Genomic DNA, 22108 nt, shown 5'->3' with positions numbered 1-22108 from the left:
GAGTCCCCTTCGCGTTCCTTTCCTTTCAAAAGTGTGCAGTCACCATTTCCGTTATATTCATATAATTCCTCTCAGCTGCAGGGCATTATCTCCATTACCAATAAACACCAAATTAGACGCGTTTTTTATTCTTATTCACAGCCCAATGCAGTTAAATAGAGGTAATACTGAATGCACTTAAATAAGTAAATAAACTATTTTCGCTCGTTCAGTTAAAACGCCAAGCTAAGGAAAATATCCACATTTCACGGGTGCGGTTTACACTTATACCAAAATGTAGGCTGAACGACTTGTAATACCCAGAATTTTCGTATTGCGGCGGCGTTTTCTTGGCTCTTTGTTTCCTTTGTAGCTTCGTGCTGCATTCGGGTGCATGACAATGTCTCCCTTTCGTGAACTTCTGCCCACCTAGGGGGCATCGGTAGAACTGATTTGTGATATTAAATGTCCCAGTGCTTCAAGTTGTCGGTCAATTTGCACCTGCCGTAATTGCTGAGTGGCTTTGGTGTCGCGATGCTAAGCACGAGGTCGAGGGATCAAATCCCGGTCACGGCGGCCGCATTTCCATGGCGGTGAAATACAGAAACACCCGTGGTGCTTAGCTTTAGGTGCACGAACCCCAGGGGTGCAAAATTCATCCGGAGTCCCCCACTACGGCGTGCCTCATAGTCAGAGCGCGGTTTCCTTCGAAGGTGGAAATCGGTGGGTTTAAACACCTTGCGGTGTATATTGTGAACCGACTACCGGTGAAACCGCTATTACATGTAGCTATACTTGGTGTCTCTGCACCCGCCGTGGTTGCTCAGTGGCTATGGCGTTGGGCTGCTGAGCACGAGGTCGCGGGATCGAATCCCAGCCACGGCGGCCGCATTTCGATGGGGGCGAAATGCGAAAGCACCCGTGTGCTTAGATTTAGGTGCACGTTACAGAACCGCAGGTGGTCAAAATTTCCGGAGTCCTCCACTACGGCGCGCCTCATAATGAGAAACTGGTTTTGGCACGTAAAACCCCAAATATTATGTTATTATTGGTGTCTCTGCGTGGAGCACTAGCCACACGGCAAACTAGGCCTGGAAGTTATCGGTTATTAGCGAGGTTACGCGGTCATCTAGTGAGATGTGTTCACGTTTGCTTGTACGCGCGTGACACTATTCTTGTTAAATTAGTAAGTAGGCGTATGTTTATACGGCCGATAAAACTACTATCCTTGCTTCGTGTCCACTAATTAGCTATCGAAATAGATGCTTCGCCTTTCGGGGCAAACTGCGACTTTTCGAACCAACACTGCAATCGCGCCTTGCCGATTTGCACCGATCTCGCACTTCCACGAACTTTGGGACACCGCGCTTCGGCGGACGTCACCTACGCTTCGGACTGCACGGACGTCCTGGCCTTCCAGCACAGCGCGAAACGCTGTGTCACACGCATATGTCATTTCTGCGCGACAGACACAGGCCTGCAGCGAGTGTTTCACACGCCGATTGCAGTGCCGCATTAGCGATAATAAGGGGCACTTGAAGAACCACCATGTGCGCTTGTAGCAAGCACGTATGGTTGCACTTGACAACCACAAATACTTCTAGATCTTTTCCTTTTTTTACCGCATCTATTTCTCGACAGCTGAAGACTCAGTACCTACGCGTACTACACTCCGGGTGTTCGCTATTCTTTTCGACGTTCTGTGCATTCACAGTCAAATTTCACGCTGAAGAAACGCTTCGAAGTGTGGACGCGCGCTCCAGACATTTTACGCAGCCGGCTGCGCATGGCGTGCTCAGCCCGCACCCACCGGCGTCGCCCTCCCCGGCGCCGACGGACAGCGCGGAGCACTGCGTGTCCCCGAGGGCGGCGTGCACGGGCGTGCCCGCGGGGATGCCGTACCAGGGGTGCTCCAGGCAGCCGGCCACGGCGCCCGGCTCGACCACGGCCGGCAGCAGGTCCACCGGGAAGCCCGCCTCGCGGAGCCTGCGAACACGGGAATCCCGCTTTTGCCAAGCACGGCTAGAACTAAAGCTGTACGCTGCTCCGACGAGCTCTAGTTTAGCACTTTGTAGACCAATATTATGCTCTGCCAGGATAGGAACTCTTTCAGCCCACAGTGCTTCGTTAATGTTACAGCCAGAGATGCCCGAGGGTGCAGGACACCAAACATTCCAACTAATTGCGTCTAAACTACACGCGTCCTACAGCAAGCTCGTAAAATTAATGCGCGCAAGAAAGCTTCTTTCTTATATCACAGATCGACTGTACAGCAATTTCTTATTTATTTATTTACATATACTGCCATCTTGCATAGCAAGATATTGCAGGAGTGAGTGCATACATATGTCAATCAATTGAAGAATACATTTGAGTGGCAAAAAGAAAACAAACAATAGAAAAAGCAATATCAGGAATAGCTAGTTGATTAATGAACATGATTAGGTAATATGTTGGCAAATACATCACTTGGTAGCTCGCGCAAGGACCCCTCAAGGCCATTCCAAATCACAATTGTATGCGGAAGAAAGGAAAACTTAAAACAATCAATCGTTGCATTCAAAGGAACAATGTTAAGATGATGACTTCTTCTGGTGGGCCGAGAAGAAGGGTTAGTGAAAACAATAGGTGCATTGGCATAAGTTTTCCCATGAACAATTTTATGTAGCAGAACAACACGGTCACAAGTACGTCTATGGGCCAGTGGCTTTAGTAGTAGCTTACTCGCATGTGATGTCGGTGAGAAATGGCGGTCATAATGATTATATATAAACCTTATGGCCTTTTTCTGAATAGGCTCAAGCATGTCTATGTCTTTGGAATGATGTGGCGACCACACTACCGACGCGTATTCAAGTAGAGGCCTTATTAGTGATCTGTATGCCGTTAATTTACATTCTTTAGTTGCATCTCGTAAGTTTCGTTTAAGAAAACCCAGTTTTCTCAACGCCTTGTTGGTTATACAGTTAATGTGAGCATGTCATTTTAGATCAGGGGAGAAAGTAACACCAAGGTATTTGAATGTGTGGACGCTTGCAAGCTTGTGCGCTTCATTAAAATATGTAAATTGTAATGGTTGTTTTTTATTCGAAAAAGTCATTGATACGGTTTTCTTCATATTAAGTGACATTTGCCATTCACTCGCAAAACGCCATCCATTCGCAAAAACGGGTGAAGACTTCATTCAGCTCCAACTGATCATGATTACTACTTACAGTAGAATAAAGGACGCAGTCATCAGCATATAGTCTTATTTTGACAGAAGTGCCCGCGGTTACTTCAACATCATTTACATAGAGTACAAACAGCAAAGGACCCAAGACAGACCCCTGTGGTACACCGGATGTAACATTGACACGAGATGAGTGAACATGGTTAAATGCAACAAACTGGGTTCTTGTACTTAGGCAGTCCTGTATCCAACCTAGTAATTTATAATCATGAATTATTGCCCTGAGTTTAATCAGAAGCTTTTTATGGCACACTGTGTCAAAAGCTTTACTGTAATCAATAAAAATGCCATCAAGTTGTCCTCTAAGGTTAAGTGTGGATGCAATATCATGGGGGAATTCTAGAAGTTGTGTTACCGTGGAGAATCCGGAACGGAAGCCATGTTGAGCATGCGAAAGAACATTATGTTCAGATAAGTACTCTATGGTAAAGAAGTCCGACACGGCTGTGGACGACACGAAGGACGCGGACAAGAAGACGCAACAGCGTAGGCTTAGCCAGTCAAAACCAGGAACAGCGTCTAGCCCGAGCCCCACTTCAGTAGCGCTGGCGATCCGGCTGCGGAGCTCGGCACGGCGCACTTCTTCTTCCTTACAACTTCCCCCCTCGCTGAAGACGGAGCCGCACAGGAGGCCTAAGGCGTCGTGAGGACGAAGGGCTCGTGATACGGCTTGAGCCGATCTACGTGCACAATTTCCAGGCCTCGGCGGCGCAGGTCCGTAGGGGGCGTCAGAGGTTCGATAACGTAGTTCACCGGAGAAGTTTGGCGTAGAACCCGGTAAGGCCCATGGTATCGGGATACAAACTTGGAGGAGACACCTTGTGTCGAAGTAGGAGGCACCCACAACCAAACAAGAGCGTCAGGCGAAAACTGGTGGTGGGGGCGCCCGTCGTCATGACGAAATTTCTGTAGCGCTTGTTCTTGCGTTGTAAGGGCGCGAGCTAGTTGCCGACATTCCTCTGCATACCGGGCGGATTCGGAAGCCGGTGTACCCTCTGATAAGTCGGGACGGTAAGGGAGAATAGTGTCAATGGGAAATGATGGTTCGCGGCCATATAAGAAAGAAGGGAGAAAAGCCCGTCGTTGACTGGGGTGCCGTGTTGTAGGCGTACGTGACATAGGGAAGGATGAGGTCCCAGTTGGTGTGATTGGAGGCGACATACATCAAAAGCATGTCGCCAAGAGTTCGGTTAAAGCGCTCTGTCAATCCGTTTGTTTGCGGGTGATATGCGGTGGTACAGTGATGAATGACGCGGCATTCAGCGAGAAGTCCTTGAATCACGTCGGCGAGAAAGACGCGACCTCGGTCGCTCAGGAGTTCGCGGGGAGCGCCGTGACGTAGAACGAAGCGGTGAAGCAGGAAGGAAGCAACGTCACGAGCCGTCGCGGCTGGTAGAGCGGCCGTACAGGTATGGGCGAAATTTTGTGGTGGCCCAGATGATCGCGAGACATTCTTTTTCCGTGACGGAATAGTTCGCTTCAGCTTTCGTCAGAGTACGGCTTGCGTAAGCAACAACATATTCTTGGCAACCGGGCTTGCGCTGCGCGAGCACAGCGCCAAGACCAACACCGCTAGCATCCGTATGGATTTCCGTGGGAGCAGTTGGATCGAAATGGCGCAGTATCGGTGGTGTTGTGAGCAGGCGACGTAGCGTCGCGAAGGCATCATCGCAAGTCGGGGACCACGCGGAAAGATTGGGGTCTCCCCGAAGAAGCTCTGTCAGAGGTGCCATAATCGAAGCGAAATTGCGAATAAAGCGGCGGAAGTACGAGCAGAGGCCAATGAAACTGCGCAAGTCTTTTAGAGACGTTGGCTTCGGGAATTCTTTAACAGCACGGAGCTTAGCGGCATCAGGGAGAACGCCGTCCTTCGACACGACATGTCCGAGAATTGTCAGCTTGCGTGCCCCAAAGTGACATTTTTTCAGATTTAGTTGGAGGCCAGCGTCACTGAGGCAGCGTAAAACCTGCTCCAAACGATGAAGGTGAGTAGGAAAATCTGGTGCGAACACTACTACATCATCCAAATAACACAAGCACGTGTTCCATTTGAGACCTCGAAGAATAGTGTCCATCATCCGCTCAAAAGTCGCGGGCGCGTTGCAAAGTCCGAATGGCATCACACGAAATTCGTATAAGCCATCTGGTGTGATGAAAGCAGTTTTAGGCTTATCTTCTGCAGCCATAGGCACCTGCCAATAACCAGAGCGTAGATCGAGGGAGGAAAAGAACTCTGCACCTTGTAAGCTGTCGAGGGCGTCGTCGATCCGCGGCAATGGATAAACATCCTTTCTGGTTATTTTGTTTAGGCGACGGTAATCCACGCAAAAGCGGATCGAGCCATCCTTCTTGTTAACAAAAACAACTGGCGATGCCCATGGGCTGTCGGACGGTTCAATGACACCACGCTTTAGCAAGTCACCTACTTGCTAATCAATGACGCGTCGTTCTGTCGACGAGACGCGGTAGGGTCGCTGCCGTAGCGGTGGGTGAGAACCGGTGTCAATACGGTGTCAATACTCAATTCCAGGTTTGCTGGGTCTCCTGCAATCCTGTAATTGCGCAGCCGGACTCTCCCTGCCATCATGACCACCGAAAGCGCCACGAGCTTCCCACCACCTGCTCCCCAGTCTACCGTCTGCCCCGGAACATTCCGCCAGCGGGACCCTCCTCTCTTTAGCGGCACTGACGACCACGACGTTGATGACTGGCTCTCCTCATACGAACGCGTCAGTCGGAACAACAAATGGGATGACATCACGAAATTGACCACCGTCCCTTTCTACCTCACCGGAATTGCCCACTTGTGGTTTCGGAACCACGAAAGCGAAGTCCCAAGCTGGACGGTGTTCAAGACAAAGTTCAGCGAGGTCTTCGGCCGCCCTGCTGTACAAAAGCTTCGTGCCGAGCAGCGTCTGCAGTCGCGCTCTCAGCAGCCTGGTGAGAACTTTACCAGCTACATCGAAGATGTCATCGATCTCTGTAAACGCGTCGATGCATCCATGACTGAGGGCAATAAAATCAAGCATATCATGAAGGGTATCGACGAGGACACGTTTCAGATGCTCATTTCCAAGAGCCCCTCTACTGTTGCTCAAGTTATTGAACTGTGCCAAAGCTACGACGAGCTCCACCGTCAACGCCTCCTCACCCGCCGTCCTGTTCGCCATCAGGAATCGTTGTCCGGCTTGACCTCTCCTTTTCCAGATGCCAACCTCCTCTCGCAAATCAAGGCTTTCGTCCGGGAAGAAGTTGCTCGCCAGCTCTCCCTGATCTCCAACCCACCGGAGTCAAGTTCGTCCCTTAGTCCGGCCCTGCGACACGTTATAGAAGAACGAGTGTCCGAGGTCCTTCCTCTGGAACGGGCGCCTCAACTCACCGCCCCATTGACTTGCGCCGACGCCGTCGCACGACCACGACCACCGACCTTCCGGGCTTCGCCTCCGATGCCTAGCCCTGTTTTTACCCAGCACCTCCACCAATTATGGCAAAGAAGTCCGACACGGCTGTGGACGACATGAAGGACGCGGACAAGAAGACCCAACAGCGTAGACTTAGCCAGTCAAAACCAGGAACAGCGTCTAGCCCGAGCCCCACTTCAGTAGCGCAGGCGATCCGGCTGCGGAGCTCGGCACGGCGCACTTCTTCTTCCTTACAACTCAATGATATATTTATGAATAATGTGTTCCAATAGTTTGCAGGATGTTGATATTAAAGAAATAGGTCTGTAGTTAGATATTTCCTGCTTATTACCGTCTTTGTGGATGGGAACAACCTTAGCACATTTCCAGAGTATTGGAACAGTGGATGATTCTACAGATTTCGAAAAAATTAGGGATAAGTACCGAGAGCTCCATTCAGAATATCGCCGTAAAAACATATCTGGTATATTATCTGGCCCAGTACTTTTCATAGTATCGATCTTGAGTATAAGATTATGTACACCAGCTGAAGTGATTACCATACTAGGAAAAGGTGATGACGAAAGAGTAGTGCAAAACGTGGGGGTACGTCCATTATCACAGGTGAACACTGATTTAAAGTAATTATTAAAGGCTTCAGTAATGCTAAGATTATCTGAGCATGGTTGATTAGCAATTATGAATAAAGGAGAGCTCTGACTTGGTGGACTGATGGTTCGCCAGAACTTTGATGGTTTGTTTTTAATAAAGTATGACAAGGCGCTATTAAAATAGAAACTTTTCGCATTTGACATAGCAGATTTTAAGTTGTTTTTAAGTGTGGTCAATACTGAAGCTTTCATTGGATTGTTTGCATAGGGTTGTTTGCGCAGACGCCTGATGCGACGAATTAGGTGTATAATTTCACGTGTGTACCAAGGGTGCTTGGCATTGCGCTTTATACACTTGGTTGGAATGTTTTCAGTTATACATTGATTGACAATTGAGCAAAAACGGTTCATCATCATCAGCCTAGTTACGCCCACTGCAGGGCAAAGGCCTCTCCCATACTTCTCCAACTACCCCGGTCATGTACTAATTGTGGCTATGTTGTCCCTGCAAACGTCTTAATGTCATCCGCCCACCTAACTTTCTGCCGCCCCCTGCTACACTTCCCTTCCCTTGGAATCCAGTCCGTAACCCTTAATGACCATCGGTTAACTTCCCTCCTCATTACATGCCCTGCCCATGCCCATTTATTTTTGTTGATTTCAACTAAGATGCCATCAATTCTCTTTTGTTCCCTCACCCAATCTGCTCTCTTTCTTTCCCTTAACGTTACAGTGATCATTCTTCTTTCCATAGCTCGCTGCGTAATCCTCAATTTAAGCAGAACCCTTTTCGTAAGCCTCCAGGTTTCTGCCCCATATGTGAGTACTGGTAACACACAGCTGTTATACACTTTCCTTTTGAGGGATAGTGGCAACCTGCTGTTCATGATTTGAGAATGCCTGCCAAACGCACCCCAGCCCATTCTTATTCTTCTGGTTATTTCAGTCTCATGATCCGGATCCGTGGTCACTACCTGCCCTAAGTAGATGTATTGCCTTACCACTTCCAGTGCTTCCCTACCTATCGTAAACTGCTGTTCTCTTCCGAGACCTTTAAACATTACTTTAGTTTTCTGCAGGTTAATTTTCAAACCCACCCTTCTGCTTTGCCTCTCCAGGTCAGTGAGCATGCATTGCAATTGGTCTCCTGAGTTACTAAGCAAGGCAATATCATCAGCGAATCGCAAGTTGCTAAGGTATTCTCCATCAACTTTTATCCCCAATTCATCCCACTCCAGGTCTCTGAATACCTCCTGTAAACATGCTGTGAATAGCATTGGAGAGATCGTATCTCCCTGTCTGACGCCTTTCTTTATAGGGATTTTGTTGCTTTCTTTGTGGAGGACTACGGTGGCTGTGTAGCCGCTATAGATATCTTCCAGTATTTTTACATATGGCTCATCTACACCCTGATTCCGTAATGCCTCCATGAATGCTGCGGTTTCGACTGAGTCAAACGCTTTCTCGTAATCAATGAAAGCTATATATAAGAGTTGGTTATATTCTGCACATTTCTCTATCACTTGATTGATAGTGTGAATGTGGTCTATTGTTGAGTAGCCTTTACGGAATCCAGCCTGGTCCTTTGGTTGACAGAAGTCTAAGGTGTTCCTGATTCTATTTTCGAATACCTTAGTAAATACTTTGTAGCCAACGGACAGTAAGCTGATCGGTCTATAATTTTTCAAGTCTTTGGCGTCCCCTTTCTTATGGATTAGGATTATGTTAGCGTTCTTCCAAGATTCCGGTACGTTCGAGGTCATGAGGCATTGTGTATATAGGGCGGCCAATCTTTCTAGGACAGTGTTCCCACCATCCTTCAACAAATCTGCTGTTACCTGATCCTCCCCAGCTGCCTTCCCCCTTTGCATAGCTCCTAAGGCTTTCTTTACTTCTTCTGGCGTTACCTGTGATATTTCAAATTCCCCTAGGCTATTTTCTCTTCCACTATCGTCGTGGGTGCCACTGGTACTGTATAAATCTCTATAGAACTCCTCAGCCACTTGAACTATTTCATCCATATTAGTAACGATACTGCCGGCTTTGTCTCTTAACGCACACATCTGATTCTTGCCTATTCCTAGTTTCGTCTTCACTGCTTTTAGACTTCCTCCGTTCCTGAGAGCCTGTTCAATTCTATCCATACTATAGTTCCTTATGTCCGCTGTCTTACGCTTGTTGATTAACTTAGAAAGTTCTGCCAGTTCTATTCTAGCTGTAGGGTTAGCGGCTTTCATACATTGGCGTTTCTTGATCAGATCTTTCGTCTCCTGCGGTAGCTTACTGGTATCCTGTCTAACGGAGTTGCCACCGACTTCTATTTCACACTCCTTAATGATGCCCATAAGATGGTCGTTCATTGCCTCAACACTAAGGTCCTCTTCCTGAGTTAAAGCCGAATACCTGTTCTGTAGCTAAATCCGGAATTCCTCTAGTTTCCCTCTTACCGCTAACTCATTCATTGGCTTCTTGTGTACCAGTTTCTTCCGTTCCCTCCTACAGTCAAGGCTAATTCGAGTTCTTACCATCCCATGGTCACTGCAGCGTACTTTGCCGAGCACGTCTACATCTTGTATGATGCCAGGGTTCGCGCAGAGTATGAAGTCGATTTCATTTCTAGTCTCACCATTCGGGCTCCTCCACGTCCACTTTCGGCTAACCCGCTTGCGGAAAAAGGTATTCATTATCCACATATTATTCTGTTCTGCAAACTCTACTAATAACTCTCCTCTGCTATTCCAAGAGCCTATGCCATATTCCCCCACTGCCTTGTCTCCAGCCTGCTTCTTGCCTACCCTGGCATTGAAGTCGCCCATCAGTATAGTGTATTTTGTTTTGACTTTACCCATCACCGATTCCACGTCTTCATAAAAGCTTTCGACTTCCTGGTCATCATGACTGCATGTAGGGGCATAGACTTGTACCACCTTCAATTTGTACCTCTTATTAAGTTTCACAAGACCTGCCACCCTCTCGTTAATGCTATAGAATTCCTGTATGTTACCAGCTATTTCCTTATTAATCAGGAATCCGACTCCTACTTCTCGTCTCTCCCCTAAGCCCCGGTAGCACAGTACGTGCCCGCTTTTTAGCACTGTATATGCTTCTTTCGTCCTCCTAACCTCACTGAGCCCTATTATATCCCATTTACTACCCTCTAATTCCTCCAATAACACTGCTAGACTCGCCTCACTAGATAACGTTCTAACGTTAAACGTTGCCAGGTTCAGATTCCAATGGCGGCCTGTCCGGAGCCAGGTATTCTTAGCACCCTCTGCAGCGTCACAGATCTGACCGCCGCCGTGGTCAGTTGCTTCGCGGCTGCTGGGGACTGAGGGCCGGGGTTTGATTGTTGTATTCATATAGGAGGTTGTGGCAAAGCACTGCACCAGGGTGGCCAATCCTGCTCTGGTGAGAGAGTGCGTCACCGGTTCTGGTCACCGGGATCAGGCCGCACTCCAGGCCTGTTTGTGCAATTTTCTCAACACACGGTTTTCTTGTATTTTCCGGTGGAGAATAGCGCGGCACCGGGATTTGAACCACGGTCATCTTGCACGGCAGGCGGATACTCTACCGTCCCCGCAGGAGTTAAATTAAAAAATTAAATTATGGGGTTTTACGTGACAAAACCACATTCTGATTATGAGGCACGCCGCAGTGGAGGACTCCAGAAATTTCGACCACCTGGGGTTCATTAACATGCACCTAATTCTAAGTACACAGGTGTTTTCGCATTTCGCCCCCATCGAAATGCGGCCGCCGTGCCCGGGATCCGATCCCGCGACCTCGTGCTCAGCAGTCTAACACCATAGCCACTGAGCAACCACGGCGGGTCGCGCAGGAGTTGTACGCCTCATTTAACCTACAGTGGTGCTCTTTTGATCAGTCAAGGTGAACCAATCTGAGCTCGGTTATACCGCACGGATGGCACTCGGCTAGAGAACCTGGTATTTATGACCTGCACATCTGTGGCCATACAAAATTGAGGATATATATAATTTTTAGGAGGGTTCCCGTACAGTGATAAAGTAAAAGAAAATACAATTAAAGAAAAGAAAAAAAACGGGGAAGAAGGAAGAGAACAATTGATTTGAACTCGTGATTCTTCGATGTTGCCCGGAAAGATAGCTCAGTCGGTTGGTTCGTCAGGCCCCAGGTTACTTTGAAGTGCTATACCTCCTGCTCCGAGCCTCATAGTTACGTAGAAAGGGACTGATGTTGTCCGCGATAGGCGATAGTCGAAGGCATACTTTTTTGGAAAAATGGCCGCCCGTGGAGAAGAGCGAACTCGAGCGGCTTTAGAGACTACGAAAAGCTTGATCACGTGCTCGGCGAGCACGTGATCGAATGCGCGCGCTGTTGCTTTGTCTCTGCGTGTAGTAGTTAACAGAGCTAGCTTAAGGGAGGACAAGGAAGAAAAGGAAAGACTCTGAAGCAAAAATTGCAGCGCCGTGGTTTTAAAGCGCAACCGTGGTAGAGAAACGGAAGGCGATATAAGCGTACGAGGCCATGATACGCACACGACAAACTGCCTTAAGATATTTAGACTTGAGGGAAAGCTTCGTTAACAAACGCTAACACGGCAATCTGCACTCGAATACGACGAGAGAAATTATTGAGACGTGGAAAATTCCCTTGAAATAAGTATGGTTTGCGAGACAAGTGCTTGTAAATATTGAACCTTTTAAAAGATGAGGGGAAATATGCGCTCACCGAGAGGTCACCGTCCGCACGAGACCATCACCAGGCACCTTACTGAGACGTGGAGGGCTTTGCGGCCGGAATCAAAGCCTCCCATTCCCGTCGGCAAAGAGCAGAAAACGTGTTTTTCCGATCGCTAAAGGTTGCGCGTACATAGTGCAACTCTAGCGTCTAGGAAAAGCTTAAACAGGGGCGAGGGCGGCACGCATAGCGTGAGAAGCTAGCCGCCAGAGTAACCATCTCAAGGACTGCTGCTGACGAGGGCGAAATACCTTCGTGTAATTATAATAACCCTAACAGGACTGCTTTCGAAAAAAAAAACAGAAACGACCCAGAGGGCTATACTACGAGAGCTATGACTGATAATTTTCTATATATATATATATATATATATATTCATCTCATCTATGGGATCGAATGCGCGCGCTGTTGCTTTGTCTCTGCGTGTAGTAGTTAAGAGAGCTAGCTTAAGGGAGGAGAAGGAAGAAAAGGAAAGTCTCTGAAGCAAAAATTGCAGCGCCGTGGTTTTAAAGCGCACCCGTGGTAGAGAAACGGAAGGCGATATAAGCGTACGAGGCCATGATACGCACACGACAAACTGCCACAAAATATTTCGACTTGAGGGAAAGCTTCGTTAACAAACGCTAACACGGCAATCTGCACTCGAATACGACGAGAGAAATTATTGAGACGTGGAAAATTCCCTTGAAATAAGTATGGTTTGCGAGACAAGTGCTTGTAAGTATTGAACCTTTTAAAAGATGAGGCGAAATATGCGCTCACCGAGAGGTCACCGTCCGCACGAGACCACCACCAGGCACCTTACTTAAAACAGTTCACTAACACGTTAACAGAGGAATGGTTCACGCAACTCGAAAACTCATCAAAGGAGCATGCGAGTAACTCAGTTATGGAGTTGTCGTCAGCCCGTTCAAAGTTCAATACTGTCTGATGTGAAGGGCGCTTAGGCATAGTTGCTAAATTCAAATAAACAATGACCCCCTTATGGTCCGAGAGGCCTTCAACGATAGTACAATCGTAACCATTTTGTCTAAGTTGCTCATTTATGAAAACAAGATCTAAAATTGAGCTTTCTCGGGTTGCGGAATTCACAATTTGCGTCAGATCGAAAGAAATAGACATGTTAATCAAGTAATCACAAATGGCTTTGTGACGGCCACTAGCAGATAGCGTTGGCCAATCTATGCCAGGGGTGTTGAAATCACAAGCAAGTAACATTTGACAACAGTTAAGTTTATGTTTGGTTATATAATCGGTAAGATCGGAAATGACACTGAGATCTGTGTCAGGGGGTCGATAAACAGCTCCTACAGCCAAAGTGAATCCACAAAGCCTTATTTTGCACCATACTGATTCGCAGTTAGGAACGTCAGGCAATGCTGTAAACTCAATGTCTTGGTTTACAAAGAGTGCCACACCGCCACCGCGCCGGTCACTTCTATCTTTCCTGAGGACGTTGTAACCTGGTGGTAAAATTTCAGAATCTAAGATGTGTTCACCAAGCCACGTTTCAGTCACGCAAATCACAGAAGGATGATAAAATGCAACGAGGTGATGAAAGTCTTGAATTTTGTTAAGAAGACTGCGGGCATTAACGTTTACCAGAGAGAAATTAGCATCGGAATGCAGTCAAGTTTCATGTACTGCAGAGGTTTGCTTTTTGGTCTTAATCATTGAATCACCTGATTCATTGAGCACGCAGCGTACGTTGTCTATCAGCAAGGAATCATACTGCAGACGAACGGTAGATGCATTTTTCCTTTGATTTACAGAAAGTCTCCAAAGAGCTTTGCGTATCTTTCGAACCCGTTCAGAGAAGTCCTCATTTATATATATATATATATATACCTTTAAGCTTTCGGGCATTCTTTAATATTGCAATCTTTGACCTGTAGTCCAAAAATTTGAAGATAGCAGGACGTGGTTTATCACCTCTACGCACCCCAAGCCTGTGCCAACGTTCAATGTCTGCACACTGAACACCAAGTTTATCAGCTATCAAGTTTGTGAACGCATCAAGTAGTTGCCCGGAGGGCTCAGAATGGGGTTCATGTAATCCATAGACAACAACGTTATTTCTGCGGGACCTGTTTTCAAGATCGTCAGACTGACTTTCCAGCTTCAATACGACGTTTGTAAGATGAGCGACAGTTTTTTCAAGTTCCTGAACTCGCGGAATCACTTCCGCGACTGGCAGTACTGACGTCTCAAGCCTATTTAGCCTTTCTTCAATGGAAGCAAACTTGGCTGTCCAAGAAGATATTTCGGAACGAATTTTTTCCTGCCCTGCGAGCAATTGCAATAGCGTTTCTTGTAATTTATCGGGACCAGGATTGGTCTCGACGTCACCAGATAACATCAATAACATTCTATGGACAGAAAAAACAGAAAACGCTCTCATCAGTGGGCCAGGCAGCAGCACTACACATCGATCATCGCTTCTATAACAAGGAAAATTGTACTTCGGGCATACCTGAAGGACAGTGCAGACAAGTTTGAACCAAGTGCTCATCGTGCCGCTGCAAGGCCCACTGAAGAGCATAGCGTCTGTCCTCGGCTTTATAGCGCAGTGTAAACGACCAGGTGACGCTGTGGTAGTACTCCATGCGCAGAAGGGCTCGCCAAAGGTCAAGCCACGCAGGTCCGGTGCTTCAATCCAACGATGATGCGATGGCTGTATCACATCCTCCGATATGGCGGTCCCGAGTAACGTTTCGAAGGATGGGCCAAAGGGATCATGCGCAGAGGTAGCACATTCCTGAAGACATCTGGATTTGGTGCAAGCGGCAATCTGAAAGACTGTGCAGATAAGTTTGAACCAAGTGCTCATCGTGCTGCTGCAAGACCCACTCTGGCAATCTGGCAACACTGACGGGCGACAAAATAAAATGCATTCTGCGAAGCCAATATGCGACATATACACATGTTTTAGTTTTTGCTGGCGCGTTTCTGGTGGTATTATTTCTGCATGCACTATTTGGTTTGTGCTTTTTTATTTCTTGCGCCAATGAAAAACTACGTTGGCTTCTGTAAATATCAATGTCTTGGTTCGAAGCGAAGTAGAAGCTAATATTAGTGTGAATTAATCTCCAAGCGAATAGTTGGCATTGTTGTGGGGTTTTCATAAAACCGTCACATTAGAGTCACTTGCAGACATATCTAAGAAAAGTTGGTTCTTCACTTCAAAAAAGGAAACAGCTTCATCTCTAGAGTGAGTTTATTTTCAAAGTGCCGTTATTCAGATGTTTTACTGAAAAATGCAAGTTCACCATTTCTTATTCATTAGACGAACTGCTCGGCTCGTTCGGAAGGCCAGCCCAGGCAGCTCAGGCAGTTCGCATGGCTGCCGCCTCAGCCCAGACACCAACCCTTTTCTTCCTCTTCGTCCGTCGCCACCTCACAGCAGTCACGCGCATTCGGCCGTGCCATTCAATTAGTCCAAACTCTTATCACATTTCCCCCAAGTTCAAGAAGTCGAGGAGGGTAGCACTACGGAGTATCACGAGTCACACTGTTCACGCTATAACTCTCATGACACATTAGTCGGGGTCCGTAGCTATTCTACTTAGATAGTCTGCACCAACGTTGTCACAGCCACGAATATACTCTACATGACAGTCGTAATCCATAAGGAGTAAACTCCAACGTAGTACGCGACTGTTCACGTGCTTCGCCGAATTGAGGTATCGCAGTGGTTGGTGGTAGGACTGCAGGATGAACGGTTTACCGTAAAGGTACACATGAAATTTCTGTACAGCCCACACTATGGCGAGGCACTCTCTCTCAATTGTGGAGTAGGCAGTTTCACGCGGCAGAAGCTTCCGGCTAGCGTAGGACACGGGATGCAAACACCCGTCGTGTTCTTGCGAAAGAACTGCTCCGAGGCTTCTCGAAGAGGCGTCCGTACGTAGCAGAAAGTGTTTGCTCAAGTCTGGAGTCTTTAGTACAGGCTGCTGTGACAACAGATCTTTTAATCGCATAAATGCCTCTTCGTGCGGTGTCTGCCAATTCAGCCGGTTCGGACGGCCTTTCTTCAGAATGTCGGTGAGTGGATGGGCAAGCTCAGCGTAGTTCGGAATAAAGTCGCGGTAATATCCCCTATGTCATAAGAAGCCCCTGAGCTCCTTCTTCGTTTCTGGTCGTTTAGCAATGTTGATCTTGTTGGCGGTGTCTTTCAAGGGCTGTAAAACGCCTTGTCCTACCACATGGCCCAAAAACCATGTTGTTGGGGAGGAGATTTCACTTTTCTGGGGTTTTATGGCTAGTTTGGCTGTGCGCACTCTGTGAAGCAAGCAATTTAATGTCTTTAAATGCTCTTCCCATGTTTCTTTGGCCACATGGACGTCATCGAAGTAATAGTAAACATGAGGTATATCTCCGATAACCTCCCTCACCAATCGGTTGAAGACAGCAGGTACTGTCTTAATGCCAAAAGACATGTACTTAAATTGGTATAGTCCAGAGTCGCATGAAAATGCAATGGCTTCTTTGGACTCAGGGGCCATGGGTACTTGCCAGTACCCTTTTGTGCAGTCAAATTTTTTGAAAAATAATGACTTCCAGTGAGCTTGGCAAACATCATCTCTGCTCTAGAAATCGGCTCACAGTTGCGAACTAGAGTTTGATTAAGTTGTCGAAAGTCTACGCAGAGGCGCACTGTGCCGTCTTTCTTTTTGACCACGACAATGGGTACTTCACATGCTGACTTTGATTTTTCTATGATACCTAACTACAGCATGTCCTGGACTTCTTTTTCCACGGCATTTTTGACAGCAAATGGCATGGGGTATTGCCGGATTTGTATGGGCGCTGTAGTAGTAAGTTTCAAATGATATTGCAGGACACCAGTCTTTCCAGGTAGATCAGAGAATATATTGTCGTAGGTTGTAAGCATAGCTTCAACTTGGAGTCGCTGATCCACAGTCAGTTGGTTCGAAATCGCGACGTCTTTTGATGTCTGCGTTCGGACGAGTGATGGGTAGCGCGGCGTTGTCTCTTCAAGCTCTAGATCTGTGACGTCATCTGTACCCACCGTTGTCGCTGTTACCTCGAGCAATTCGGTGTTGGGTCGCTCTTCATATTTTTTTCAACAAACGTATGTGAAATACTGTTGTCTTGCCACCAAGGTCAGCAACATAATCCAACAGACTTTTCCTTTCTACAACATTGAAAGGTCCCTTCTATGCGAGTATCAACTTATTCCTTTCACCAGGCAGTAGAACAAGTAGTTTATCTCCAGGATTGAGCTCTCGCATCTTGGCTTCCCTGTCATAATACGTTTTATGTTGCTGTTTCGCTTTCGTGAGCTATTGCGTGGCGATGGCGCACGTACGCTCTAGCCGTTGACGCAGTTCCATGATGTATTCATAAGATGATTTTGTGTCGTTATCCAAACGGGTATTTGTCCACAATTCCTTTCGCACAGCCATCGGACCACGGACATAGCGCCCATACAATAATTCAAATGGCGAGTAACCGATGCTGCGCTGTGACACTTCTCGATACGCGAAGAGTAGCGGGCCGAGGCAGCAGTCCCAACATTGAGGTCACTCTTGGCACATCCGTCCGAGCGCGCGCGTGCCGTTGAATCGTTCCACTAGTCCATTTGTCATGGGGTGGTACGGCGTGGTAGGCAATTGCTTAATTGACAGAAGGTGACTGAACTCCTTCATCACAGCTGACACGAAATGGGGTCCGCGGTCGCTGACAATCACCCGCGGTAAGCCCACTCGGGAAAACATTTCGACGAGTTTTTCCGCAACAGTTCTCGACTCGGTAGGTGGCAGGGCGATAGCGTCAGGGTAACTGGTGGCGAAGTCAACCATAGTAAGGATGTAACGGTTGCCTTTATCTGAAGTTGGCGATTAAGCACCAATAACATCGGTGTCTACGTGAGCAAAGGGAGTGTCAATTACAGGCGTCGTACCCAGTGGGGCGACTAAATGGCGCGGTACCGTTCATTGACAAACGTCGCACGATTTAACAAACGGTTTCGTCTCCGTTTGGACCCCTGGCCAGTAAAATTCAGTAACGATTCGATCCACCGTTCTCGTCCCACCCTGATGACCGGCGAGGATCCCTTCATCCCCATCCCTCTGAGATCTTTGGCACCACTAGCTGATCGAGTATTTTCCCACCTGACACTGTGTTCTTCCTGTATAAAATGTCATCCTGTAAGTAATATTCGCTTTCGCGGCCATCCGTGATCATCTTGCCGACCTTTTCGAAGCACCTCCTCAGAGACCCATCATCCCTCTGTGAAGCTTTTAATTTGCCTTGCTCTATTCCAGTGACTGCAGGTTGCGGGACAGGCAGTGTAGGCAGGGACCGTATCTTCGTTTTCTTTGTCACAGCAACGAGCTCGGTACCAGATTCGCCGTCTGTTGTATGTCTCGAAAAGGCGGCTGAGTTTTTAGCCGCGGACAACGTTTGGCCCTCTACGTCTGGTAGTTCTGCTTAAGCGGTGGATGACATCCTGTTGGCAGGGTAACTTGTCTTGTCACTGTTATGTTTCTGCGGAGACCATGAACTGGACGGGTCATTAGGTGCACGGGCACCTTCAATATTTCCCAATACCACATCTTACAGGAGGCCTCGCATACATTTAACTCGCGCGTCGCCTGTAAAGAATGGACTGTCTAAATATACTATCGGTTCCGGTAAGTAGTGGATTGTGCGGTCCAGCAAGAACACTGGGCTTTTCGTTCCTATTATTTTGTCCTCAGGTACCAAAGAGAGTCGCAAGACCACGGTATTGCAGCCAGTGTCTCCTAAGACATACACCAGTTGTGAGTCGAGGAAGCCTCTTCCCACTGGCAGATTTCCACTGTCACAATTGGGGCCTTGTCACACTAACGTCATGTTGACTATTGGGACCATTCGCCACCTTGAAGCACGACGTATCGGCCACCCTCTTCTGTCGTCTTTTCGACTTGCGACGGAGCCAGAATACACGAAGCTTCTCCTTGATTTTTCCTTCTTGAGGCTTCACCTCCTTGTCCCTTTCTGTCGGACAATCGGCGACCTGCAGAGTTTTCTTTAGTCCGGGACCAGCACTCCGAAGCTCGATGTACTGCTTTATCACAAAGGAAACAACAATTAGTTGCGCACGGCATCGCTGTTGGAGGTTCAGTCTTGCGAGCAATCTAACACGACCTCCTTGGAGAACTTTTGTCTACCTAGATTGGTCAGGTTTTGTGCCTCTACAAAGCAATCGGCATTCTTTGACAACGTAGCGAGAGTCTTACAATTCGTTTCTTTGAGGAACATTCGCAATGACGCAGAACATCTGTTCAAAAGCTGTCCAGCAACCATGGTGTCCCCGAGGGAGTCGATGGTCCTCTCAATATGGGACATTTCAAGCCAGTGGTCAAAGTAGCCCGATATTCTACCTGCATATTGCAGGCCAGTCTCATTGTCTTCGGGCGTTGCGTTTCGAACCTTTTCTCGGTATGCCTCAGTGGTGCACCGAAAGCGCTGAAGGACAGCAGCCTTCAGTTGGTCGTAGTCTAGGGCTGCATTCGAATAAAGCCGGTCCTATGACCGTCAACGCTTCTCCTGTGACGCAGAGCCTGAGGGAGAGTGCCCATTTTGCGCGGTGCCATTCCTGACTTGTTTCCACTCGTTCAAAACGATGCAAGTAAGCGCCTAAATCATTGCGGGCTTCGTTAAACGGGGGGATCAACTTATGGGGACTGAATAGCTCAGGAGCCGCCCTGGTAACCGACTGTTCCGTAGTTCTGTAACTTATGGGGACTAAATAGCTCAGGAGCCGCCCTGGTAACCGACTGTTCCGTAGTTCTGTCACTCTGTGCGCTTTGTGCGCCAGAAGTCTTTTCCTGGAGAGAAATCTTGAGGTTTAGCGCTCGTTCTTCCGCTTCTAAACGTAGACACTCTTGTTATGCCTGCGCTTTCACGTCTTCCCGATGTTGGGCGCGATGGTCGCATTCCCTCACAATTTCTGCATCAATCCAACGCTTTAACTCCGCTCCTGCCCTTCCTAGCTCTTTTCCTATGACGTAAAACCTCCCAATCTCCATCACGCCTCCTGTGCGCTTGAAAATTCTGGCAGGCTCGCCAAAATTGTGATAGGAAGACGTGGGCCCATGCCTCAAACACACAGGGATGGCACAATGAATACAGAGAGGCTTTAATGACACGGGGACGGGACTAGGGTAACGTACACGATAACACACACGGTTCCTTTCATGAGTGTGTGCCTCTTAGGTACAGTCAAGCACAGCGTCAATGTAAGAAGGCGTCCGATAGCGCATCGGTTTCACACACTCACGGCACGAAGAGGCGCAAAGATAAATCTGGAGCAGCGGGTGGCGAAGGGGCTGGATGCCGGGGCGGATGCCCAACACACGAAGAGCCACTCGCGTGACGGCTGGGTCGGGACGTCTGCCCGCCACAGGGTAGACCGTTCGGAGAGCTTAGCTGCACCGGAATACGCCTCCGTTGGCTGCTCGCCCAGCAGTGGAGCAGGCCGGTTGAAGCCCAGCCCGGCCTGTTCTGCCAGCACACCCAGGAACACCGGCCTTGGGTAGACGAAGTGCTCGGCTCGTTCGGAAGGCCAGCCCAGACAGCTCGGGCAGTTCGCATGGCTGCCGCCTCAGCCCATACACCGGCCCTTTCCTTCCTTTTCGTCCGTGTGTTATCGTGTACGTTACCCTAGTCTCGTCCCCGTGTCATTAAAGCCTCTCTGTGTTAATTGTGCCATCCCTTTGTGTTTGAGGCCTGGGCCCACATCTTCCTATCACAGATACCCCATACCTCGGCGACCCAATATTTGCCGACCTGTTTTAGTTTTGAACAGGCGTTCGTATTGCTCTATGCATTGTGCCTCGATTAGCTTATCCACTGTGTTGTGCAGACCTAGATGCCGCAGTATATTATTGCTGGCGGTGATGGACAGTCTGACTGCTTGCTTGTAGATTTTTTCTGATTAAGCAGTCTAATTTGTATCTTTCAGGCAAGCACCATTGTAGGTACGATGCCACGTATACCGCTCTGCTTATTACGAGCGCCTCGACTAGTATACTCAGAGTGCCTGCTTTCATTCCACTGTGTTTGTTGTCTATTCGTATAAGTGGCCGCATGATTTGAGATGTTATATTGTCTAATTTGCGTATGGTCTCTACATTGTAGCCTCTACTTTCAATGATGAACCCCAATGCTCTGATCTTCTGAACCTTGGGTACGGGCGTACCATCCGCCGTAGTTAGGTGAATTTGCGGATTGTTTTGTTCCTAATAGGTGCGTGGTTTTCGGCCACGTCGCAATGGTTTATAAATGAGGAGCTCAAATTTCTCTGCCAAACACGCCTGTCCGGTTCCTCCTAGGTATTGTTCAACTGCCTCTATTAAACGTTGAATTGTACTTTCAACTTGTCCATCGTTGCCATGGCTCACCCAGAGGGTGATATCTTCAGCGGAGTTGGTATGATTGAGGCCATCGATTTCCTGTAGCGTTGCTGGTAATAAGATCAGAGCCAGCTTAAACAGCTTCAGTGATATTACTGAACCTTGGGGCGTACCTTCGCTTCCGATCTGTAGTTCTTCGGAGCTAAGGTCACCTACCTTAATGTGTGGTTTTCTGTTAGTAAGGAAGTCTCGTATATAATTGTATAACCGCTGGCCTTGTCTTAGCCCATTTATTCTGTTTAATTTGTTTCGTGGTTAACACTGTTAAAAGCTTTCTTTAGGTTGAATCCTAGAATAGCTTTTGTGTTCCGACTAGGCTTATCCATAGTCGTGTTTGTGATGTTATATGTAATTTGTCTGTTTTCGGTGCCTGTGTAATCTAGGTGAGTTGTTGTCTTTGCCCGAGATCAATACCTTGTGGCTACCTCATCTATAAAAAACTTCTTCAGTTTTGTCACAGGCATGTAAGATTTTGTTAATTTTTTGTCTTCAGGTGGCTTTACTTTCCTCATGATTCAAAAGGAGCGCGAGGAAGGTCCACGTTCTGCGTAATCCTAACTGATTATCCATATTGGTCCATGTTCCTTCCCATTGTTGGTCACAAAGTTGTTGTGCGTATGCTTCTATATCTCTGTTAAGCCGAGCTAGCCTGCGTCGGAGCGTCCTGTTGTGTCTGAGTTTTCCATCTCCTCAGGAGACCTCCTTTAGCTTGCCACATATGTAGGAATTTACTGTCTA

General features: G+C 47.8%; 1 protein-coding gene across 1 annotated transcript in view; it reads right to left on the bottom strand.

The window, feature by feature from the left end:
• LOC142576728 (sedoheptulokinase-like) overlaps nt 1-22108 on the bottom strand; it is a 448528-nt gene that overhangs the window by 110236 nt on the left and 316184 nt on the right. Inside the window, exon 2 of the mRNA XM_075686988.1 lies at nt 1790-1965. Within this exon, the coding sequence (XP_075543103.1) occupies nt 1790-1965 (176 nt within the window). The remainder of the gene's footprint in view (nt 1-1789; nt 1966-22108) is intronic.

The sequence above is a fragment of the Dermacentor variabilis genome, chromosome 3 (genome assembly GCF_050947875.1).
Source record: "Dermacentor variabilis isolate Ectoservices chromosome 3, ASM5094787v1, whole genome shotgun sequence".
Lineage (NCBI taxonomy): Eukaryota > Metazoa > Arthropoda > Arachnida > Ixodida > Ixodidae > Dermacentor > Dermacentor variabilis.
The sequence above is the reverse complement of the archived record's forward strand: the minus strand, read 5'-3'. Positions and strand labels throughout refer to the sequence as shown.